The sequence below is a fragment of the Siphateles boraxobius genome, unplaced genomic scaffold (assembly GCF_051911475.1).
Source record: "Siphateles boraxobius isolate OS27281-9 unplaced genomic scaffold, OSU_SipBor_1 41, whole genome shotgun sequence".
Lineage (NCBI taxonomy): Eukaryota > Metazoa > Chordata > Actinopteri > Cypriniformes > Leuciscidae > Siphateles > Siphateles boraxobius.
The window spans coordinates 7061004-7087817 of record NW_027509042.1 but is presented as its reverse complement, the minus strand read 5'-3'; the positions used below and the strand labels follow the sequence as shown (position 1 = coordinate 7087817).

At 36.7% G+C, this 26814-nt stretch overlaps 1 protein-coding gene across 2 annotated transcripts in view; it reads left to right on the top strand.

The window, feature by feature from the left end:
• The window catches only part of cntn4 (contactin 4), a 170390-nt gene that overhangs the window by 119077 nt on the left and 24499 nt on the right, over positions 1-26814 (top strand). For both annotated transcript variants that reach the window (XM_077197996.1, XM_077197995.1), the window contains exons 10-12: positions 3075-3204; positions 5572-5722; positions 26061-26188. In XM_077197996.1, coding sequence (XP_077054111.1) covers positions 3075-3204; positions 5572-5722; positions 26061-26188 — 409 coding nt within the window. The remainder of the gene's footprint in view (positions 1-3074; positions 3205-5571; positions 5723-26060; positions 26189-26814) is intronic.

Sequence of the window (26814 nt, the reverse complement as noted above, 5' to 3'; positions counted from 1 at the left end):
AAGGGCACAACAATCTCTTGATTGAATCATGGTCCTAGCTTACATTTTGATTCTGAAATGTTGATTTTCAATGTATCCCAGTTAAATGAATTAATCAGTGCAGAATTATTACAATCTCCAAATGTCACTGTCAGCATCAGAGCTTTAATCAATTGTATAACTAAAGGTCACTGATGTAGCAAAGGCATGGGTTGTTGACTTACACCATTTGTTATTTTCATTGTGCTTAATCAATTGAGACTTTTCATGTTCTTTCTGCCTTATTGGAACGCAGCATTGCAAAGGTGACCAGCTAAAAATCTCTTCTTTGTAAATCACTGTGACACTCTAGTCCTAAGAGAAAGGAATATGATGTGAGGCACATACCATGTCTTGGCTAATCTAGTAATAAACGTGTCAATGATCTTGTTCACCCGTATCATTTTTTTTTATACCAGCTCATACTGCTTAGACAGAACCTGGCTTATATTTGTAGTAGTTTCATTTAAAATGTACCACATAACATAAAACGGAGTGTTTACAAAAGCTAGGAACTGGTAATGAGGCCTAACATGCACGGTATTTTGAACAAAAGGACATTATCATCTTTTAGAAGGCGTAGATTTAAATCAAGACTTAGGAAATGAAAACGTCCATGCAGCCATGCACACGCACTTCATATCAGGATAAGAATTTGGCGCAACTGTAGTCATGCATTTCGATTTATATCCTGACCCTACAGATTTCGAGCAGTGACATTGCCATTCACTGCATTTCAGCACAGACGTGCAGCTGGTTCCCTCCCTCAGGTCCCGCCACGTGCAAAACTGCTGATTTAAGAGGAATGTCACGGTTAATTAGTGCAGTAGTAAAGTGAAGCATCGCCTCACTTCGAACTGTTATATGCCACCATGTGATTTTCTGTGAAGTCTTATTTGTCCCTTCCTCTTTCTCTCCATTTCAGACTACACCGGCACACATCTCATTCAAATGCAGATTACCTGAAAGACCGACTGCTGTTTTATATAGTGGTGACTACAGTTAGCACTTTATTAACAATAACCCTAGTGCGACCTTATGGACATTTTTTTCTTTTTCAGTTTTTTATAATTTTGCCTGTGTTAATGCTTACTGCATAAATCTTGGCATGGGTGTGTATTTTTAATGGAATTTTACCATTTCACCCCCATTTACACGTGTAACTTTTTTTAATTGACGCACAATGAATAAAAGAAAATGAAAAATTAGTTCTGTCATTATCTCTGCATGCCATTCCAACCATAAATGGCTAAAATAGTAAGAGCGCTATTCCGAATAAGCTGTACATCTGGTGGGAATTTTTTAGTGACTCTTTCAGCAGGTTACATCAAAAGTGAGACATTTTTTTAAGGTCGGTTTAAAAGGTTTACAAATACATCCAGGGGGATACATAATGATAAATAGAATATAGAAAAAACTTAAAACCGTATAATGTTTACAAATTTGAATACATTTGAACAAAAAAATTTAGCTATTGTTTAGGTTGAACTTCTGACTTCAAAATTAAAAATTAATTGGCTTATTTCCCCACATAAATATCATTTATTCATAAAATACATTAAATCATTAATTCAACCGATTCGTTCCAAAAAAACTGATTCATTCTGGAATGAAAAAGAACACTTCCTTTATAAGTGAGTTTGGAATCTTTCACTCAGTCGATTTGTTCAAAAACACTGAATCATTCAGGATGATTATCTTTATGAATAAGTCATTGAATCTTTTACTCAACCGAATCATTTAAAAAACACAGATTAATTTAGGAATGATACAACTGTGTTTTTTGGAGATGTGTGTGTTGCAGTGGATTTCTCTTCGGCTTCGCTTGAAGTTATTTGACTAAATATGAACTTCTCTTTTTGGATTATTAAACTGATATAGAAAAGCAATGTCACACACTTGCAATCAGCACAATCATGTTGGTCTGATTGTCAACATGGCTGGGATGACAGTTTATTTTCCTTTTTGGGTGAAGTATTACTTGTAGAGTTGAAGAGTAAAGTTAAAGGGCAAAATGAGAAACATTAAAGGACAGAATTCTCTCTAAACCACAGCAGAGAGTTTCTGACACTTCTCATGTTAATTTTTAATATGAACCTGTCTTTTTATGAGACTTTAAAATGTTGTTTATCCCTGTTGGAGGAAACATGAGGTGGAAACTAAATGCTTTCCAAGGTGACTGTGTCTGAAGGTATATATATATTTGAAATCAATATATATTTGAATACATATATACATATATACATACACACACGTACACACACACACACGGACGTACTTTTACCAATTTAGACATGTTCCTGGATCGACATATTTTGTTGGTCCTGGAACAACTTTCCTATCTGAAATTTTAGTCCTATCCCTACCCCTAAACCTAACCCTGCCCATAAGTGAACCCTAAAATCAGAAGGAAATGATTGGTGAATAGCACTGATGTAGGAGCACATAACCCTGGTTTAAGCCAAAACTTCCGTCAAATCCGATTGGTTGATTGGAATGTTGTTCCAGAATCAACAAAGATGTTGATCCAGGAACATGTTGTACATGATGACATCCCATTAACCGTTTGCACACACACACAAACACACACCTTTGATTGCAGTGTCCTGATGTTTTAAGATGTCCTGGTTGTCCCATTTTTATGTTGTTTTTTTAATACTCTATATTCATCAAACAAGTTTAGTTAACATCAGAAGATATGCAAACTTCATTCCATCACATACTCAAAATGGTATAAAGCTGTCAGCATTAAAATATTAGCCCAGCTTGTTTATAATGGCAAACATCATCCAGCCTCCCAACGACGTGTCCACAGAGCTCTGGTTAAGAAGTAAACAAGCCGGGGCTTTATTTCCATCTCATAAACATACAGATTTATTACCATCGTTTTTGAGCAGCCTCCCTACGCAGTGTCTCCCATTAGTAATGAACACTCAGATTTATGATGGTTTCCATCAACCTCCAGACGTAATTTACCTTCCCAGACACGTTGTGCTTTTATGCAGATTAGCAATCTCAGTAAAAGACTCTTAACGGAGATATCCTGATTTCCACAGGAGAGGTTGCAGGTCATTAATGGCGCCCTGTCCATCACTCGCCTGGAGCTCTCCGATATTGGAATGTACCAGTGCGTGGCTGGGAACAAGTATGGAGAAGTGTACTCCAATGCTGAACTCAGAGTTATCGGTAAGTGAAACCTGGTTAATCGAGTTTGACTGAAATATTAGTGTTGGTTTGTAAATGTATAAAGTTGTAAAGCACAGAATAATGACTGCATTAATAAAGCTTACACTCTTTATCTCAACTATATGCTCTTGATAATGGCCACTTATGAGTCATAATGTAAATTAGATGTTTAAGATTGTTCATTGCATGGGCAAATAGGCATTTCATTCTTATTCAGAGGTGACTTTCTGTCAAGGACATTTTTGTTGTTTAAAAGTTAATTTATGCCTCACAAGTAGCACACAACAAAAATAACCCTCCCCCATCTACCATTGGTCAGATAAACTGATAGCCCTACCCAAGACTCATGTCATTGCTTGTTTCTCCGAAGCTACACTAAGGCTTCATTGTCAGAATACCAAACTAAAATACCCATCCCACAATACTTATTTAATGGCACCACAACACCGCTATTGAAAATAGATGAGCAACCAGTGTATCGTGATTACAGGACGTTCTTTTTAACTGAATCAAATATATACAGCTTAACCAGTGTATTCCGATTCCTGATTCCGTCTGAACAAAGACGTTTTTCCCCATAGCGCTTAAAATCAAGATCAGCATCTCGTTCCCGCTTTTTCAGGGAACAGGGCTACAATTAAGTGACCGGACACGTTTTCTATGTTTATTTATTTGCCATAAATATTCAGCCACCAAAGTTTTCAAGAAACTGAACTTACAGGAGAATAATTGTCAGTCACTTGCGCAGATAAAATAATTGTAGTGCCTTTTAAAAGACAGATTGTGGAGATTGTAGAGTCGGAGAAATTATCATAATAAAAACTCATTTGAGTGGGGAATGTGGGAAAAAAAAGAGGAAAGGACGTGACATTTTCCCTTTGTTTTTCTTAGCAGAGAAAAAGAGCGTGTGATAATTAAAGTGTGGTACATACGTCAAGCCTCTGTTCTGCCATCTCTGTTTCTACATCATACGTACCCACGTACACGTGTCTTTCTTTGAAGTACAATGATTAGAGAGGATGTGCTCTAAATAGTCCTTAATCCTCATGTCTGCATACCTGTAATTATGGACAAAGATGAAGGGAAAAATTGGCCTGATGCATGATGGTCTTCAGTTGTTAAATATTATCGTTGTTAAATATTTCAGTGGTTCTTTGTGTGCCATTAATTTATTGGCACAATAAGATACAGGACGGGAAATAATGGGATAATAGGGGGGAATGGAAATGTCAAAGCCGGATTCAAACTTGTGACCAAATAAGCACCACAAAGCAAACCGCTAGGCCACAGCTCTGACGTTTTCAGCCTGTTCTGTTTGCACAATAACATAGCTATTGATCGGATTGCTTTTATAGTCATTCAGTAGGCCTACATTTGAATAACGTAATTATGAGTCATTTAAAATTACCTCAATGATTTATTTCCTGTGTTGATTTATTTTGTCTACACGTTATTTCGATATTCCACTTTAGACATTCTAGTAACTCATTAATTTGCAACTACATGTCAACCATAGATATACACTAGATGTCGCCTTGGCTACGGCAGTTCATTGGAACGAATGCGTCAATAGAGCCGCCATCATGGAACAGGGGAACCCCTCCTCTTTAATGCATCAGCGTCAATGTAGGAAAAGGTCTAACGGAAATAAAATCACCATAAATCGTCATGAATGCGATGTTCTAGTTGTTTTGGTTCGTTCCAACGATCAGACATGTATTTATCATTGAGTCCAGAGAAATTTCAAAAATGTTTACAAAATTTCACATAAACTTGTGAAATGTAAACCCTTGATGTCTGGTTTTTAGATTTCGTTCATGTGAACATCCATACGCAGCACAAAAGTCCGGCATCATCCATGAATTCAGCGTTACCTAGCTACTTCCTATGACAAGACCCCTGTTCCAAGATGGCGGTGGTTTTGACGCATACTTAGAACCCCAAGGCGACATCTAGTGTATATCTATGCATGTCAACTAACTCTGGAGTATTAGTAGACTGTTAGGTTAGGGTTAGTCAAATGAGTTGACTTAGCAGGTATTAAGCAGACAGTCTAATGAGAGTTAGTTGACATGTAGTTGCAAAGTTACTTATAGTTAGTATAATGTCTAAAGTGGACTATCGAAATAAAGGGTTTTTTAAGAGAAAGACTGCACATTTTAAGTGTGTAGATATCATCTAAAAGTTAATTTTGTATTGCCACTTTACTTGTTTTGATAATAAAATATTCCTTTTTATTTGTATGTAATGAAAATAGTTGCATGAGACAGAGTTTCAGCTAAGATAGTGTAAGGTTGCGATACATTTTCTGAGTTTTCTGTTGATGAATGCTCTTAATATAATTTAAAACTTGCTCTTTCATTTCAGCTATCGCTCCTGATTTTTCCCAAAACCAGCTGAAGAGCCACACTTTAGTGAAAGAAGGTGGCGATGTTCTTATTGAATGCAAGCCCAAGATGTCGCCTCGAGGCTCGATCTCCTGGCGCAGAGGCAACGATGCCCTCCGAGAAAGCATCAGGTAACTCCCTTATCCCACTCAGATATCATTAGTCGTGTCTGCCGAGCCTTTCCTCTATTTGCAGTCTTCTTATAAGATGCAACAAAACCAAAGCTTTTCCAGTCTGATCCATGAACAGTCAACTGGACTGTGGGATGATGAGCCCACAATACTGCGGTTGTGCTCCAGATCTGGTTTTTGATATAATGTCTTTGTCAAATCATTTCTGTTATTCACTGCAACAAAGCACTGCCACTGACTTTGGCCATTCATCTCTGCCTGTGGAATCCCACTACAGCAGGCAGAGAAAAAGCATGTCTCAGCATGTCTCTGCTAAGGGGGTCGCAATGATATGTCTCTGGTGGGCTTTGTGTTTCAGTTTCAACTGCTCTTTTCTCTTTCTTTCATTCTGTTTTACTATCTCCTTCTGATATTTGCTCACTCCCCTAAACACAAGAGCCTCATAGTGGGCCATTTTCTGCAGACGTGTACTGTGTGGATCTCTAACGTGTGCCTTGTTATCAAGCATACTGCCTTAAAACAGTATCAAATATTATATACATATACAAATATGATTATATAAGATATAAAAAATTGTGGGTAATGTTAATGTAAATTATATTTTATTACTCACACTACCGTTCAAAAGTTTGGGGTCAGTAAGATTTGTTTTTGAAATAAAATGAATACTTTTATTAAGCATTAATGCGTTACATTTATCAAAATTGACAGTAAAGACATTTATAATGTTACAAAAAAGATTTCTATTGAACTTCTGTGGAACTTTCCATACATCAGGGAATCCTGAAAAAATGTATCACTGTTTCCACAAAAATATTGAGCTGCAAATCTGGTTTCAATATGTGTAATAATAAGAAATGTTTGAGTGTCAAATCAACATATTAGAATGATTTTGCTTTATATTTAACATATTAGAATGATATTAGATTAGCACTTTGAGTTTGAGAAAGGCGTATTATAAATAAAATATATTATTATTATTATTATTTCTAAAGGATCAAGTAACACTGAAGACTGGAGTAATGATGCTAAAAATTCAGCTTTGCCGTCACAGGAATAGATGTACAGATGTAATACATTACAGTAAAAAGCAATTATTGTTTTTAATATTTACAATATTTTTGGTCAAATAAATGCAGCCTTGGTGCACATAGGAGACTTCTTTCAAAAATGATAGTACACTGCCTACCCAGACATCATAGTCTGGATCAGTCTGTGTTTTGACAGGTTAACCAACTGGTTTCCCAGCCAGACAAAACCTTTCTAAAAACTGCAAAATAGACCAGTCTATCTCAAACTGGTTAATGCTGGAGGTTTTTCATCCAGCAAGACTATGACGTCCTAAAATACTGTCTAAAGGCATTTTTTTAATAAGATATTGCAGGCAATGTATTTTTAGCACTCATGTTTACATTTTGTCACTTCAACTGTGATGAAGTATTGTAAAAGATGCACATTTAGCACAGAAATCATAGCCTAGAAATCTAGACGCACCCTAGCGGCAGCAAAAATTATTTTGCAGCCAGGTCTGGCTTGCCAGGCTACAGAAATCAGTGAGCACACACAATTATTCAAATGAAGCCTGATGTTCTTATTAACAGCTCCAGTAAGGATCACGCAGTCCCTCATAACAGGACTCTGCAGGTTTATCAGGTGACCAGTAATATTCCCTCCTGAGCAAAGGCAGGGTGTTAATCAACTTCTCTGCACACTTAGTAGGAGGTCAGCGTCCCTGCCAGACCAGCCTTTATCAACAAACATATGTCTCTGTCTCAGCCAGAGCCAGCTTGATACAAGTGCAGTATGCCACCGACCCGGAGTGCTTGCGTTTGACCACACTGAGATAGGCAAAGTTCAGTGCGTCTGCATCTGTCAGTGTGTGCAGACCACGGCTGCCCGTCGTTTACATATACAAAGTTGGTGTTGGTGCTCATCAAACAGAGTGGCGGGCCGTTTGCATAGGGGTTATGCTGTCAATGTCCTTGAGATGTCCTGTGTGAGAGGACAGCAAAGCTGATGAATACTCCATGTCTACACCTTGAAGAGTCAAGGAAGAAAATTGATTTGCCATGAGACGTCTTTTCTTCTTTTCACTATGTTTTGCATCTCTTTCCTATTCTTTTAAACACTATATTCACAAACCGATAGAGACTATGGAGAGTATGTGTTGTCTAGTTTGTTATGGTTTAATTTGAGGAATCCTTGCGCATTACTTATGGTAGAGACGATAACGTAAGTTAAATTTAAAAATGTCTGAATGGGATTGCATTCAATGACAAAATATAAAAATAAGTGCCATTTATTTTCAAGAAATGTACCATTTCAAGCAAAACAATATATACTGTTCAAAATGAAAGTAAAAAAAGCATTTAGATGCTTAATGGTTGTCACACTTAGTGTAGCATGTTTAATTGCAGGTTCACTTCATAAATCTATATGAGAGAGAATTGCTCAGAAAGTTTAGTTTGATATTTTGTTATCTAATGTAATGAAATTCATGTCCAAATATTATTTGGGGCTGCTCTATCTTTACCTTTTTACGGAAGACTTTTCTTTGTCCTGCCTGGCACGAAAATGTCCTAAACCCTACCACTTTAGATAATAGTCCTTGCTGTGCTTTATTTGCTATAAATGTCGTGTTAGACATTGCTTGTTTTCTTTTGGGGAAACCAAGTGTTCAGTAGTTACAAAGATTGCTAAGAGCTTTATTTGAATTTTAAGAAGCCATTTAGGTGTCGAATGGGTGTTTAAGTGGATCTAAAGGATTGTCTTGCCACTCTGCCTTTGCAGTCAGGGAAAAAAGGCAAAGACTTAGTATTTATTAATGGGAGGTCTTATTAAAACATAATGTTTTTATGCGGTTTTGGCCCTCTTTGTGGTTTAGAACAAAATAATGCTATTTTCTGTCTTTGATCATGAACAGTATTCCACCTAGACTTCTCACCTATCTTTGACACAGAAGTAATTAAAAAGAAAAATGGATAAATCACAAGTTTGCACGTACATGTCCCAGGTTGTATTGTGGTCAGCGAGGTCTGGTCAGAATGTTTGATTGCATTGTCAATAGATGGAAGCCAGCCAGGGAGCTTTTTGCAGAATTGAATGTATTTCTGGAAAATGTTGACATTCTTTCAAGCTCCTTTGGCAATGTCTTGTACACCTAATGCCTACGCACACTTAGAGTATGTACACTTACACATAGTCTTATATGGACATTCATTCCTGTTATTCATTATAAAGACTGTATAAGCTTCATTGTGTACAAGTAGTTCAGTACAACAGAGTGTTTCACTTCCTGTGAGATGTTAGTTTATCGATGTTAAAGTACTTTCTGTAATCACATTAAAGATCTAAAAGCAACTTGAAATGATTTATAGCTTGATTAGCCAATGATGTGAGTTTGGGGCGGAACAACATGTTAACCGGCCAATAGAAGCCAGGAGCTTAAATAAACCAGCTTATATAAAATTATATACCATCTTAACTTTCTCAGCATATACATGTGATTTAATTGTATTAATTAACATGTATATAATTGAATTAACTTAATTAAATGTTATAACCCATTGATAGGTCTACTAAAATAAAGTCCCATCTTGTTTTTTTCCCCCTATATGCCACATGTGAAATAAAAAGGGTTGCAAATGCGGTTTCATGTCGGCTTTAAGATGTGTTTTATTCCACTTATTTATATCGCGTCCCTGTCAGCTCTTGCTAACCTTGCAAACAGCAGCAGGTATAAAGACACCACTCTCATTAAGTGGAAATGCCATTAGAGACTAATTCATAATCAGATGTATTGTTTTATGCAAATCTGCGTTTGTGTGTGCGTGCGTGTATGTGGATGCATGCTGAGTGCAAGCACCTGTCTGGGAGCCAGACCTAATCAAAGCAGGGTGCATTTGAACTCCTTTTGTGTAAGATTAATTGGCATAATTGTGCAGGCTCTCCTTGATGGCGGAGAAAGAGAGGAGACGGTGTCACCAGCAGGATAATCCATCTTCATAGCAGCAGCTCCTTTTTTTCTGACAGAGAGGAGAGGAGAGAGATCGAAAGGGAGGGAGGAAGAGATGCCATTTCTGTCTTATTTGTAACTGATGTGTCTACCTGGACATTCTATAGATCAGTGGCTCTAAACTAACAGGTCGTGACCCTTAAATGGGTCGCAGGACTGCTCTGATAGAAACCTCACGAGTGAAGTATCACAGTATTTGTAAACTAGTCATTCTTTCGTGCCAAATCACGTGTACAGCAGCAAGGATAAACATGTTTTTTGTTTTTCAAAATCAATTTTTTTTTTTTTTTTTTTTTTAGGACCATATGCATTGACATACAAAAATATATAGTACTTAAGTTGTATTTATTAAAAGTATTTATGCATAAAGGTAGTATTTACGTACTTTATTCAGTAACACTTTATTCCAATGATCCACTTTAGACATTCTACTAATTGTAAGTAACTTTGCAGCTTGATGTCACCTAAGGGTGTGTTCACACTTGGAATGTTTGGTTGGATTAAAATGAACCCTGGTGCTATTGTTATTGCGTTTTGTGAATAAGTGTGAACGCTGCCATCTGAACCCTGGTGCGCACCAAACAAGCGGACCGAGACCCCTGAAAAGATTAATCTTGGTCCATTTCAAAACGAACTCTGGTGCGGCTGGAATAAAATATGAATGCACTGATCAAAGACATGTAAACGAACCTAAAACAGGACATGATGTCACAAGATGCTAACCCTAAAAAGGACAGAATGTTCAAGCTTACCTGTTTTTACTTGTCATAGTCGTGATGTTGCCCAATACAGTTCGGTACGTCTCCTCGTAGCAGATATTTGTTTGTGTGTTTGACGGAGGGATTCCTGATGCTGTTTTGATTCCTTTTACAAATTTTATAAGCTCTTCATGAGTTCTCAGCTGGTTAAAATACCATCATGTGCAGGCCACGCACATACAACGAGCGCATTTAGCCCAGCACACAGCATTGTTTTGGATGTTCGGTAAGTTCAATCTCTGAATATATGTCTTAAAAGCTGACCAATCAGGTTGTGAACCTATCCCTATGCCTTCAGGTTTAGTGTTATGTGAACACTAAGCGGACCATGTCTAAATGTTTGGTTTGTTTGGAGGGGGTTTTGGACTAAATGAACCAAGCAAACCGAACTACAAGTGTGAACACCCTAACTCTCCCACTATTAGTATTAGTAGACTGTAATAGAGTAGACTGTTAGGTTAGGTTTCGAGTTAGTAGAATAAGTTGACATGTAGTTGCAAAGCTACTTCTAGTCAGTAGAATGTCTAAAGTGCACCATCGAAACAGTGTTACCTTTTATTCTGCTGAAGATCATTTTTAAAAAATTGTATTACAGTCTTATTTTACTCAATTTATTTTAAAATGTCCAGGTGAATTAGTTGATTAGGATATTATTGGGCCTATGCTGTTTATAAATTTTTGATTTTAACGACCCTTTTTTGTTGTTGTACAGTAAACAATTGGTCCTGTGCTGGGTCAGTGACAAGAAAGCTGCTGAAATGGCAAGGTGAATGTCTTTTCTTTGTTGTGCAAGAAGATAGTGGCAGCTCCTGAAACGCAAATCTTTTTAAAGTCGTCCACTGCAGTAAAATAAATAATACCCATAGGAGAAACACATAAATAAAAAAGAGATAGGGCAGGGGATTTGTTCTAGATATACAATCAGCTGTTTTAGGTAGGACAGGTCAGCGGATGGGCTGATGTTTTCGAGCTGACTTTGCTGCGCCCGAGTGCATGTTTCCGTAGCTGATTTTGACTTGATTGTACATGACTGCTGTGCAATAGTGTAGGATCGTGGCGGTTGAGTTGACAGCTTATTTTTGCCTGTGCTGTGCTGATGTGCACTTGTTTAACAAACAGTAGGATATATTAAGTTTGTGTGCGGCTCGGTGCAGCCCAAGGGAGGTTATTAACAGTGGCTAGTTGTTAGATACAATTACAGCCAATGTGTGTCCTTTTGAATATGTAATGTAGCAGATTTTTTATTTCAAAAGTTTCTGTATGGTCTACTGATTTTGGTCATTCTTATACTAATGGTGAATTGTTTAGTTTCATTGGGCTCATATATTTTTGCATAAAGAGTTGCCTGTGGTTTTAAAGAGGAAATGTGATTCATTAAGTCTTCATAATCTGGAATCTGTACACGCACGGTACAAGGTGGCGATATTAGATGTACGAATTTAAGTTAGGACAAAGGATCAAAGGTTTTCTGTGGAGGCATAATTTGTAAAAGACAAACTAATGGAGAGTTGACTTTCTTTTTTCACAAAGCTGTGTGTCTGAAATTGCCCTCTCTCAAAGAATAGCCTTTTGAAGAAGATGAAAGGTTGCCTGGTATATATGATGGAATGGGTTTTGGAGGAAATTTGGACTGTCTTCTTTTGATCATTGTGAAATTTCTGGTTCTGGACGGTTGCAGTATAGGGAAACCTGGGCCAAATGTACATATGGGTAAATCTCACAAAAGTGAAATTGCATTCCAAAATTTGAATAAAAAATGTACAAATTGGTAACACTTTACAAGGTTCATTTATTTCAATTAAAGTTTAATTAGTTAGCATTAGTTAGCTAGTTAACACAAACTAACAGTGAAATCTACTTAAAAAGGGGCTATATGTAAACATTGTTGTTAATTAATTGCTGTTTTATTGCCAATGTGTGAACAGCATCTAACAAAACTCTAAAAACAAACCTTCCCCAACTTCCTAGGTTGTCTATGAAAACCTGTAAACTGATTTTCCAGTAAAGGACTCGGGTCATTTCTGCCAGGAAAATCTAAAGGATGTGCCGTTTTACACACACTCCCGAGAGCCTCTCTATGTCTATGTCTCAAATTAACTCTATAATCAAACTATCATAACTGTGTAATTTTAATCATCTCATCTGTCGACATGATGCCGGTGAATTGCAGAGCTGGTGCAAACATATCTACATCGCTATGATCAGATGCTTTCTTAATTGCTGCTTTTTCACCTCTGTCCTGTTATTGAGAAGAAAGCATCCAGCACATATTTACATATTCAGTCTCTTGTGCGTTACGTGTGCACGAGTGTGAGCACGTGCAAAAGGTTGCTGGCTGCAGTTCACTTAACGTTGTTGCTAAGAACAAGGGTTTCTGAATTCTACATATAGCCTCTTTTATTTAGTAATATTAATGTTAATTTCAACATTCAACTTATACATTTTTTAAATTTTGTTTCTGTTAATGTTACTATGATATTATTATATTGTAAATATTATTTAATGGGCCTGCACTAACATGAACTAACAATGAACAGTTGTATTGTTATTAAATAATGTTAACAAAGATTAATAAATACTGTAACAAATGCATTGGTCATTGTTAGTTAATGTTAGTTAATGCATTAACTAATGTTAACAAATGGGACCTTATTGTAAGGTGTTACGAAGAATTTATATTTCGCTTAAAGTAAATGAAGCATATTTTAGATTGTACGCATTGTGACAATATGTTTATGACAATAAACATGATTCCACCAATTCTCATACCAAAAAAATTTATATAATTCATACATTGAAGGGTTAGTTCTCCCAAAAATAAATATTATAATTTACTCACCCTGAAGCCATCCAAGGTGTATATAAACGTCGGGTCAGAGGTCACTCTTCCGCCAGAAATAGACCCTCGAACGGCTGTTACTGGAAGCCAGTGGTTATAGTTATATATTTTTTTTTATATAACTTCGATTGTGTTTGGCTGAAAGAAGAAAGTCATTTACACCGGATGGCTTGAAGGTGAGTAAATTATGGGATCATTTTCAGTTTTGGGTGAACTAATCCTTTAAAGGGCACCTATTATTTTTACAAGATGTAATATTGGTCTCGGGTGTCCCCAGAATGTATTTGTGAAGTTTCAGCACAAAATACCCCACAGTTATTGTATTAAAACCATTTGAAAATGTCATTTTTGGTGCCTGTTTTAAAAAAAGAGCTGTTTTGGTGTGTACCACCTTAAATGTAAATGAGCTGCATATCCTCGCCCTGCCTTTGGATGAGGGTGTAACTTGCATACCTATGGCATTAAACAGTCGGTAGAAGCAGAATGGCTGAGAGTGAGAGACCCGCTGTTTTGTATGGCATTCAGCCGTCCATGTTTGAACCGGAATCAGACCCAGATGATGAAGAGACTCCGGCAGAAGAAACACAAATGAGAATGGACCGGGACGTCTCGGAATGGTTATTTGATACATGTATCATGTATGTTCTTATAGAGTTGTAATCACGCCCCCTTGGCAATTATGGATGTGTAACACACACACACAGACACACACAAACTGTGATAACGTTGGCGCAATTTTTTGAAACTACAAACACAAATACTGTGATAACGTTTGCTACGTACAAACAAAATTACATTTATGTGATATTCTGTCTGCACGCCAATATCCCTCGTTCTACAGCTTCGTGTCGATGTGCTGGTCTTTGTATAAACATAGCAATTTTGATGTCTTGTCTTTACAGAAAACATGCACAGTTTTTAATACAATATCTTTAAATATATACATATATATATTTATAAACGTGTGGTTACACACTATACAAGCAAGGTTTGAATTATATACACAGATATCCTACGAAGACAACAACTCTAGACGCATTTGTTGTTGAATTGGCTGACATCGACTGAAATGACTATTTGCTCAAAAATCATAAAATACACTTACTTCTACTGGAGGTGACGTTGGATCGCGAACAGTAGGCAACGATCCACACTTGAGGATTAACTTTGAAGCAAGACCTGCTTTGAAAAGACTCTCGTTCACAAAACAGTCAGTCAGAAAATGATTCGCGCAAACAAACGTATTTTGGAAGTTTAAGTGGCGCCTTTCCTTCATAAATAAAATCCATCCACTGCGTTTTCAGTGGCTCTGATGTCGGAGTTAAGTGAAAACTAATATGTACATTATTACATCCCACAACAGAACACTTATGTTTCTGAACACCGGCTGTCGTTGAAACAATGCAGGATGGCGTACAGATCACCGAGGGCGGAGTCTATGCCAAAACCACAGTGTCAATCAAACCACGTCGGTGGGGCTTGCTCAATTCTACGTCACACTGAGCTGGATCTTAGAACAGCTCGTTCTGAGACAGTGCTTATGATTTATTGAGATTGTAAAAAAAAAAAACACTGGGTGGATTTTTATCATTCTAGGGTGGTTTTGCTCACACACTGCCAACACACATTTATGTTCAAACACCATGTAAAAGTGTATTTTGCATAATAGGTGCCCTTTAAAGTTTTATTTTGTGTACTACCTTTAATGTATGTTTGTTAAATTATTAATTAGAAAAATATGAGAATGGAATGAGAATCAACATAATGGGACTTACAATTATAAAAAGTCCAGACATTTCAGTAATTATTTCTGACGATAATGTGCTTAATTGTCACAAAAACACAGTGGGTCTAAAATAGGCTTCATTGTCAATCTATTTTTTGGTTTGTTTGGCCTGTGACCTGTTTTTCATGTACATAATTTCACAGCTTTATAAAATAGTATGCCGACCGTCCTGTGGTAACATGCTAATGTTGAGTTAACTTCCCACTTGTAGATGTGTTCGGTGCCTTTGCAGAGCGAGAGAGCGAAAGATGAAGCAGAAAAGAGAGGAGGAGTGGGATGAGTACACTCTATGAAGTGATTGCTTGTCTGCATGATTTCCATTTAAAAGCGTATCTGCCACAGAAGGCTGCAGTGCAGGTGAATGAAGGCGCGATATCAATTCGGAAAGCTCCGTATAGGAGAGGTTGTGGAGGCGAGCAGAGCTCCTGTCATTGCTGATATAGGACACGTTTGAGGGCTGGGATCCGTTTACTTATCTAATTAAGCCCACTTTCCCTTATCTTGTTATTACAGAATTAAGCTTAAACTTGATTTTCAGTCTAATGCTTAAAAGCATCTGCATTTATTCACCGAGTTCTCGCCTTAACTTCTTTACTTCAGGTGTTTTTATTTATTAATCATGGTAAAAATACACAATGTATGCAACATTCTGTTGCATTTATTAAAAAAAGAAAGTTGTTTATTATTCTTGTCGCATTAGGGGTTTTTTTCCCTAAGCAATGCCTATTGTTCTGGGTTTTTTTACTTTTATAACTAATTGAACACCTGTTTGGAACTTGCCGTCTCATGGACACATAGATTGAACATGATGGTGCCATAAAACAGAACGTTTCTCACAGCCAAAAAATAAATACCAAATACATTTTCCTCATTAGCTCACCTTAATGCTCATCTGCCTAAACTGTTGTGTTGCCAGCTCATATGGTTCATTTTAATTTCATATTCCTCTCTCACCAGGGGAAATTAGGCGGTGTCAGTCAGTGGAATGTCATTTGAAGGGGAATTGGCCCACCAGCGGAGATCTGGAACATGCCCCAAAGCTTCAAATTCTTGGTTAAAACCCAACCATAGAGGGTCTCTATCAACATATTACGTGCCCCTTTAAATAGATTGTCATTTACTTAACCTCCTATGGCTGTGTTTTGCTAATGTTGGCTAAAAGACTCTTTAACCAGCAGAGCATAATTTGATATGCCGTGTGGCGCGGTCGTGCCACAGACAATCTATAGGTATAGATTTGCACGGCAGACAATTGGTCAATCAAGATGGTGGACAGCACATCGATTGCCACTAATGTTATGTTTGCAGTCTCACACAATTGATGCGCAACGTTAATTAAAGTCTCCATGGGACAATTATTTTATAAAAAGGTTTATATATATATATATATATATATATATATATTAAATAGTATTATTATTATTATTATTATTATTAAATATACAGGTCCAAATGTCTAAATCCAGATTTGAATATTGGGATTTTTTTTTTTGTATAAAACGGGAAAGTTTTAAGATTTTGTAACATTTTAAAATGTTATGACTAAAAACAAGAAGTATTTAAGATTTTGATTTATTTCGATACACTATTGCATTTTTTTTTATTGTGAACTGCTTTGTACAAAAGGTCAAATGTTCTTCACTAATTGTTAAATAATTGTTCAAATAAAACTTATTTAATTAAATGTGAAATAAATAAAATGGGGAAAATGTGTATTAGACTATAAATATAGAAACATTTTCACTAGTGGTCTCAGACTTTTGGACCCCAATGTATTTGAATCCCCTTCCTTTTTACCGCAGTAATCACTCTCTTCAGGAGAAATTAGTTTAATTTGATGAAATAAAACTCAACCAGAATGCAAATGAATGCAGTGATTTGGCCGTGATTAGTTTGGCGTTCTCTTTACTAGTCTAAGTGCCATGTTAGACTCGGCAGGATTAGTTTTATCTTGGGGGACTTTGAGGCTAATATCATTTTTCAAAGAACGAATGTGCCAGCGCAGCACCAGTAATCCATCTTTGGTCCCTTTGCACATTTCGAGCATCACATGTGTGTTGCTCTTTATTCCTAGAAGGAATTGTGTGCATATGAGTGTGAGAAAAAGAGAGATGAATATCAGTCTGAAAGAATGAGTCTGAAGAGCCATTTGTGATTAAAGGAGCCCGGTTTGAGTACACCCACAAGCCCACAGTGTTTGTCCCTGATAAACACAGTTTGTCCGCATCTGCTGACCCTGGGGATACATATTGCTGAAATTAAAAGCCTCGGTTACTACCGGAAATATCCCCTGCTCTGCACACGTGAAATGATACAATTTTCATGTGTTATCATTTTTTTTTCTGTTTAGGGCTGTTTTGTGTTACTTTGTATCTGTTGTTATTATTATCATTGTATTTGATTGATACTTGAGTACTGGGACAAAACAAGCTACAGAACTGAAAAATATAAGTTTATGTTATGGAATTGTTTTGGATTAATTTGTTAAACATGTCCTGCTTCTTCCATTTTCTCACAAAATGTGTTTATCCTGGTATAAAGCTTAATCTTGTTCAAAACCATTCAAAAATAATTTGTCAAATATTTATTATAAGTATTGATACATCTAGCATTCACTTTGATGAATGAATGAATGATTTTCTACTGAACTATCACTACTGTCATACTGAAAACAATATTTTACCGCTCTAAAAGAAGTAGTTTTTTATTTTGTTCAATACTAATAGAACCTACTTAAAATTATGGGAATTATGTTTTTTAAAAAACAAAAAAAAATTAGCAATTTGTTTTATTGATTTTACATACACTACCATTCAAAAGTGTGAGGTCGGTAAAGATTTTTTTTTATGTTTTTGAAAGAAGTCTCTTATGCGCACCATGATGCATTTATTTGATAGAATATACAGTGAATAGAAAGTTTACTATTGAAATAAATATATTTTGCAACATTATAAATAAAGACAAATAAACACTGTTCCCTTTGATCAATTGAATTAAAAGTGTAAACTTGCTAAATGAAACTTTTACCCCCAAAAAATCATAATTACCTCAAACTGTTGAATGGCAGTGTGTATTAAGTATATATAGCTTGTTGTGCCCCAGTCCTCAAGAATGAATTATGTATGTACAGTATGTATATATGTTATGCTATTACAGTATAGCATAACATATTTATGTGCATATTATTTAGGTCCATATTGCACACAACAGATTTAAAGCTAAATTATTATGCCAGCTGGTGCCTTGTTAATTTATTTCACGTTGAGAAATGACATAGAATTATCTTGTGGAATGGCAAGAGCTGAATGTACCCATACTAAATCAGCACATTGAATAATTGAACAGCGTTGAATGTGTTAAGAAAATTACCTCAGGATAAGTGGCAAGGCAATGCGAGCCTCCTTTTAAGGTGGGGAAAAGTAGCGGCATACATCGCAAATTATTTTCTACAGGGAATGTATTTTGTCGTCGCCACTGACACTCAGCTCCGTGGCACGAATATAAATTTGCTACCTGTGTATGTTGGGTTTACAATAGTAGAGAATAATACTTCTTCCTACACGTTTGTCTTTACTCTCTTCCATTTTCATTTTTACAAATCTCTGCATTGCCATGGAAACTTAATGCCGGTCCCCCCGAGACGAGGGGTCAACGTGCCGAGCGCTCGCAGGAAATGTCACAGCCGCTTTAGCTCACAGCTTCACCGTTCTTTTGCTATTTTAATACCAAAAGGAGAAAAACACCATTGTACACAGTTGGTTGTCTAAAACGCCTGCTCTTTGAGCTCGGCTAGGTGTCCAGATGCTTCTGTCAATCATTTCTTATCACTCCCATTATATCTGAATTGCCAAGCCCTTTGGACACCCACGGAGTGAGCGACACCCGCATTATTAAACCCAAGAGCCGTCTCTGACTGACAAACCAAATAATGCCTGTCGTGAAGACTTAGATAAAAGCCACGGGTGAATTCTGTGTGAGCCAATTTCAGTGGTTTGTCTTGTAAATATGCCCCAAATTTGGAGCACAGATGTTGAGCTCATGGCACATTGGATTTACTTCACTTCATATTTTTGCCTTTATATATCAGTGCATTCCGAACAAATCGATGTCTTTCTCCGTATTGCTGATTTATACCGAACTTAATCAATAAGCCCTGCATTATAAATGCAACTATACCACATTAACAGTAAGTCAGACTAGATAGATGCTGTAATTCGTAAAAGTTTGACACGGTTATGTGAGTGTGATGCGGCGGTAATGAATGTTATGTCTTAAGAAACATTGACTCGTATACACTAAAAAAAATCAATATCAATTACCTGGCTATTGGAAAAGTGTCAGAAGACAACCTTTCCATGTCCCATTTTTCCCTTCTCTTATCCAACAAGTGATTGCTCTGTTGTTCTAGTGATAACGGTGAAACTCATTGGAAGGCTCTTTTTTTTCTTGTGGCAGTAATTGCCGACTAACCTTGAGGTTGAGCAGTCGAAAGCAAAGGTAAGCTCATCAAGGTGGCTTCCCGTAAACAGATCTCTTGACAGAGCGTGATCCGAAATGACCTGTTTCTGCCTCCCTCGGTTTATTTATCCAACTGACAAGGTCGTCAGTTTATCAAACGCTCTTCCCAGCAGAAGGCCTACTGAGATATGGACACATGATCCATCTCAGTAACGCCAGGAGCTCTCTCACACACCTCTTTAGGGTATTAGCCCTCAACATAGATCAGCCCTTCACGTTTGGGTCAAGCCTTGTGCCCCATTTGGAGGATAAAACGACCTATCTGGTCCTTCTGTAGACGCTGCCTTGCCCTGCTTCATAACCCTCCCTCTGGGTCCTCGGTAAATGTTTTTAAAAACATCACTGATGGAACACAACCTCCAGGTAGGTCAGAGGAGGCCAGTTAGTGCAGGAGAGCTTAAATGCAACCCGCTTAAATCTGCTGTCCTGGGTCATATCTGTGAGCTCGTACAAATATGCAACATTATTTATGAGCTTTTGCCTTTAAACTTGAGCTCCATTCACACTGTTAGCGATTCAAACGCTGTGGGTTGTCGAGTCTCTACTGTTGGTCACTATTCAACTTTGCCTGGTTTATTGTCGCCGCATCACACTGCTGCTTGTTGCATGAGTTCAACTCTTCTGAATTTTTTATTGGGAATGCCAGTGTTCACTTTAACTCATGTTGCTGCCAATTGAAAAATTAATGACTTTGCTTCGTCTGCAAATCTCTATCCGCATGAAAGCTTCTTTACAGGAAACGACTTAAGACAAACCAGACTTTAACCTGTTACTGGATATTCTCTTAGAGCATTTATAGCAAAGGCATTATATATATATTTTTTAAATACTTTATAAACATTTTAAACTTTTCTATATCTTTTTATTGCATTTTAGACTACGTATTTATTTATTTTTTAATAGATAAATATTTGCATAATACGGAGCCCCTAAAGGGACATGAAGAAAAATATGAGATGGGAGGAAAAATGATTTGGCAATGCTTTTGCGTTCTCTCGCAAATGTTTTGCGTTCGTTCGTAACCACGCAAAGAATTCTTTCGAGCGAAAGCAACGTTTCTCAGGGGAATGCAAACATTTTGCGAGCGATCGCAAAGTTTCTTGGGGGAACGTAAAACATTTGCGTGAGAACACAAAAGCGTTAACATTATTTTTCCTCCCATTTTCCTTTAGGGGCTCCGTATATGGGGCTTTTTAGTGACTCTTTTTGCAGGTTGTATCAGGACACCAGTAGGTGGTGACAAATGAATAATTTCACTAGAGAATCGGATTGACATTTTCAAAATACTGATTAATTTTTAGTTTATTCTAATTTATCCAGTTTATTGTTGTTCATTTAGAATTTAAAAATAATAGATAGATAGATAGATAGATAGATAGATAGATAGATAGATAGATAGATAGATAGATAGATAGATAGATAGATAGATAGATAGATAGATAGATAGATAGATAGATAGATAGATTTAAACAGAATTTTTGTTGGTTACTGATTTAACAGAGATGGATCACTTGTTACTTTGCAGGTTATAATATATATATATATATATATATATATATATATATATATATATATATATATACGAGAATACTTGAGTTATTACTGATTGAATAGTCATGATTTCCTCAGTGTTGTCAAAGGCGAAGTGGTGAATGAAATATTATTTGTAACAAAAAAATAATTTCATCCCTTTTGAAATTGTTTATCTTAAAACTACAAACATTTTTATTTCACCTTGCACCGCTGTTCTGTATGACCTAGCGTTAAGTGGATGAAATTCTGAAGAGCGGGTTTAAGAGCTTGTTGAAGTTTATTAAGTGATGTGCTCAGACTGAAAATGCCTCCGCAAAGTCAACAGAATTTTTATTATTCCACTCATGCTTCCATTTCAGGAGCAAATGTTTTGAAATGAAAAAGAATATACTAACAGATATTAAGGTCATGTTCTTCCACTCATTACAAGATTTTCAGAATTATGCCTTTTGTCCCATTCTTACATTCACAAAAAAATATATATATAATAAAAAGGGACTCAGGAGAGGTGCGTTAACAAATTCAGCAGTGATTTAAGCCAATTGACAGAGGTTTCTGGCGAAGACTTTTTGCCAGACAACAGCCAGAAGAGACATTAAGCATTTAGCACATGCTGTCCAGTTTATGATTTCCAGAGGAAAGCTCCTACAGGATGAATCTTATTAATGCCCTCCTATCTGTCTTCCCCCGCAAAACATAAAAATACATAATAGCTCTCGTTTGCCTCTGTGGCATGGTTGTCTTTGTACCAACTCTAAGCACACTTCTGGGGAGATTTGAGAATTCCCTGAAATCATAGTGCCTCTCTTTAAGCTGCTCAGCAGAGCTGTGTCATACAGGCTCGTATCCTGCTAGAAGATTTACAGCTGTCCTTATTAGCTGTTACGAACGGGAGATGAGGAGACCGGCACTCAGGTTCATCTCGCTGGTGAATTATTGATAGTTTTCGTCCTCTCAGACTGGATAGAGAGCCTGGCTGTGCCTGTCCAAGAATAGATGTGCTTTCTAAGTATGTTCAAGACCACGGACTGCCTCACCAACCTTAGGAGTCTCCTCTGTTTGAATTCATCAATGTCAGAATGAGTCCGTCAGGTTTGCTTACTCTGCTAAGGTCAGCTTATGAATTTTCACGCTGGTTTATACTGGTTAAAGGGATAGTTCACCCAAATATGAAAATTCTGTCAGTATTTATTCACCCTCATGCTGTTCCAACCCCGTAAGACCTTCTTTCATCTTCGGAACACGAATTAAGATATTTTTGATTAAATCTGAGAGCTGGATCACTCCTCCATAGGCTGCTAAGGGATTGAAACTTGTTCCCCGAAAAGTTATTAAAGACATCATTAAAATAGTCCAAGTGACTACAGTGGCTCAATCTTAAGTTTATCAAGCAATGAGAATACTTTTTGTGCGAAAACCCCCCCAAAAATAACGACTTTATTTCAACTATTAATTTCCTTCTCTGTGGGCCTCAAGTCAGTTCACGTAGTGTGATAGCGTCGGCTCACAATTGGCCGACGCTGGTCATGTGTGTGATGCGTGTGACGTACAGTACAACACAGAAGCTTACGCTATTACACTAGTGAACTGACTCGAGGCCCAGAGAGAAGGAAATGAATAGTTGAAATAAAGTCGTTATTTTGGGGGGGTTTTCGCACAAAAAGTATTCCCGTCGTTTGATAGACTTAAGATTGAGCCACTGTAGTCACTTGGACTATTGTAACGATGTCTTTAATAACTTTTCGGGGAACAAGTTTCATTCCTTATAAGCCTATGGAGGAGTGATCCAGCTCTCAGATTTAATTAAAACTATCTTTATTTTGTGTTCCAAAGATGAACGAAGGTCTTCGTTCGGGGTAGGAACAACATGAGGGTGAGTAATTACTGACAGAATTTTCATTTTTGGGTGAACTAACCCTTGAATGCTCTTGCTGGTGGATCAGCATAGCCGAATGTTGCTGGTTTAAACAAGCCAGTATCCCATGATAATGATCAGCCAGAGGAAAATTTTATTAAATTTTGTGTTTCTTCTAAATTTCCATAGGAGAAACAAAACTGGAAACACATTTCATAGAATAAAAATGTATGTGAATAGCAAAGCTCATATTTGATCATTTGATGAGAAATGTTTGAGTTTATATTGAGATCTCTGTCTTTTGATTGCAGTTATCCTGGCAAACCGATATTTTTGAGAACTCTTCTGCAATTTTACAGGAACCATGTAATATTCGTTTCAGGAACACTTTATTTTGATGGTCTGCCAACAGACATTCTACTGACTAAGTAACTTTTCAACTAAATGTCAACTTATTTTACCAACCCAAACCCTAACACCTAATCTTAACCTAACAGTCTACTACATTCTACTTATAAGAGTTAGTTGACATGTAGTTGCAAAGTTACTAATAGTTAGTAGAATGTCTAAAGTGTGACCGTATTTTCTCGTGATAAAATGGGAGATTTCTCCTGGAATGGCTGTCTAGGCAAACAATTGAGATGTGGTTTTTCATTTCTGGTGGCCTCACTTTATTTTCTGACTCCAGAATCTGAAATCCATGCACATCCTCCATATGTCAAATATTTGTCCTTGTATAACTGAACAAACTGTATAAAGGTGGGAAGAGACAGGAAGAGTATTATAAGGAGAATGGAAAACAAATATATATCATAACTCATAAAGCTTCACCAACAGCTGGAGAGCTGCACAAAAGCAGGTCATTCCTTGATCTAGATAAGACAATGTGCTGGCCTATTTGTTGGCAGTCTCTGGAGGTAGGGTGCATAACAGAGAAGCGAGGAAGAAAGGGAATGTTTCACCACTGTTACTGATAAACTGTATTTTACCTGCTTTATTGTGACCTGCCAAATATGGGACCTTCCTGTCTGTGAAAATATATGCCATTGCCATTCAAAAGTTTGTGGTCGGAAAGAAAAGAAATTTAAACTTTTATTCAGCAAGGATGCAGTAAGTTGATGAAAAGTAACTGTAAAGACATTTATAATGTTACATAATGTTCTATTTCAAATAAATGCTGTTCTTTTAAATTCTCTATTCATTAAAGAATCCTGAAAAAACATATATCATGTGTTTTCCACAAAAATATTAGGCAGCACAAATGTTTTTTAACAATAATAAGAACTGTTTCTTGAGCTCCATATCAGCATATTTCTGATTTCTGAAGGATCATGTGACATTGGAGTCATGATGCTGGAAATTCAGCTTTGGAATCATCACAGGAATAAATTATATTTAAAAAAAAATATATTAAAAAAGAAAAAAGTTAATTGTAATAATATTTCACAATATTATGTTACTGTATTTTGAGCAAGAAGCTTCTTTTAAAATCATTAAACAATTCTTACGACGGAGCTTTTGTGCAGTATATTCATAAAAATATATGGATGAGATGAATGTTTCACCATATGAAGTTCTCAGATTACCTCAAAAATAAATTACATTACTTTGGGGATTGTTGGTCAATTTTTCCACTAAGGTAAAAGACGCTGAAGGCTTTCCACTAGACTGTTGGAACATGGCTGCAGGGATTTTCTCTGGCACTGAGGTCAAGCACTGATGTTCAATTCATCCCAAAGGTGTTCAGTGGAGTTCATGGCAGGGCTTTGTGCAGTCTAGTCAAGTTCTTCACACTCAGTAAACACATTTTACTGCTGCCATCCTATGGCATTGCCCCATGGAAAATTACTCCCCATTCTACTGAAAATGCTAGTCTAAGAAGATTGCACAAGTGTAAGTTTGATTTTATGCTCCTACTAGTAATGGATGAAGCTGAAATAGCCTAAAATATGTGTATTGCATGTGTACAGAAAACATCACATCTCACCATTGTGTGTTTTTAGACCTTTGTGTGTATTACTCTCTTTTACAGTGTGTTCACAAAATTATCATTACATTTGACACCCTTCAGCTGTGTTAATTAGAAATATATTATTTATTGGGGTCTTCCTAGAGTCATTAATGAAATTCAGTGTGTGGAAATGGATTTTTTATATTCAATGCTTTGTCCACACCAATTAAACATCTCTTCCCCCAAGCTATCACAGGTTTTCAAAATAGTACCATCTATAATATGGCACCATGTTGTTTTTTTCTCTCCCCCCAACCCCCTTTTTTTTCTCAAAACTTGCTTATGGCTCACTCCTTCTTGAGCGTTGTGGCTCAAATAATTAGAATGGCATCATGAATTAATGAAGCCCTCCCTATTTTTCTTCTTCATCCACAAGGTCTCCACATCATGTGTTTAATCTTTGAGGATGTGTTTTTAAGACCCTTTTATGTGTGTGTGCACAAGGTTTAAAGATAATTTAATATTTGAATTTTTGAACTGATTTTACCATTGACCTACATAAAAACAGATGCCGGATGTTAAAATTTACATTGGTTTGATTATGGTTCAAGGATCCGTATTTAAGTATAAAAGCGAATATATTATTCTAAATTGCAAATGGAAGGATATCCTAGCAGCATTGAAAACTTGTCCAAATACTCCTTCCAAATATTTTTTTCTGAAAAAAAAAAAACAGAAACACAAAATTTCAGCACCACTCTTATTCCTCTTAAAAAAATGTTGACAGCAGTTGATTTAAGGTGGGGGTTTGAGATGACAAGACAAAAGATTCATAGCAAGGTGCTAAGGCTGAAAAACCTTCAAAACTGTCCAGAAATTGCACTATTTTTCCTGAAATGGTCTCTGTAAAAACGTCTAGATCGTCTTGCATCACACACTTACAATCTTTCCAGAAGTCTCTACAAAACCTGTCGTTGTACTTTTATTCTGTCAAAAAATAAATTGCTTTTGTTGATTGCTGGCCTAAAGTCACAGAAGCTGTCTGAAGTAATATTATCATGTGTGTGTATGTTTGCCATGCAGAATTGCTATATTGGAGAGTGGAAGCCTTCGGATATCCAACGCCACCAAATCGGACGCTGGCACGTACACATGTGTCGCCCGTAACCAGTTTGGCGAAGCGAGCAGCTCAGGGAACCTGCTTATTAAAGGTATTTGCTTGAATTCAGTTATTTTGCAGTCTTTGAGACTAATATAGTCTCTTCTGACATATATTTAATGGATTATTAATGGATTAAACTTTTAAAAATAAAGATTTCACTAGGGGGTTTTCATAGCAATGCCATACCTGGTAGTTATAGGAACTAACCACCAAGGTGATCCGAGAGCTACATTTTCCCCTAGGGCCATTTAAGTGACGTAAGCCGTAACTTACGCCCTGCGCTCTGGTTGTTGTGTGGGACTTTTATTTTGACACCGCTGAGAACACCAGCTTGAGCACACAGCACTCCATTCTCCGTTTTCATTAGTTTACGATCAGTTTAACAGTCCTGTCTAATACAATTTTAGATAGAACTGTTAAAAAAAAGAAAGTAAACGGTATATGAAAAAGTATTATAGCGTTTGCCATGTGGTTGATGCCCAAAGTGGCTAGTTGAGGAGAAATACATACTCATGTTTCACTTTTTAGCCTTCAAAGTAACGTTGGATTTCCTCCATAGTATAACTGAGGTTAGAGCTTATTTAGTCCTATTACTATTACTAAAATTATTCCCAGTTCCAGTGGTGCGAATGTACCTATAGAAGCTCAATTGAAGATCTATAGAAAATCAACTTT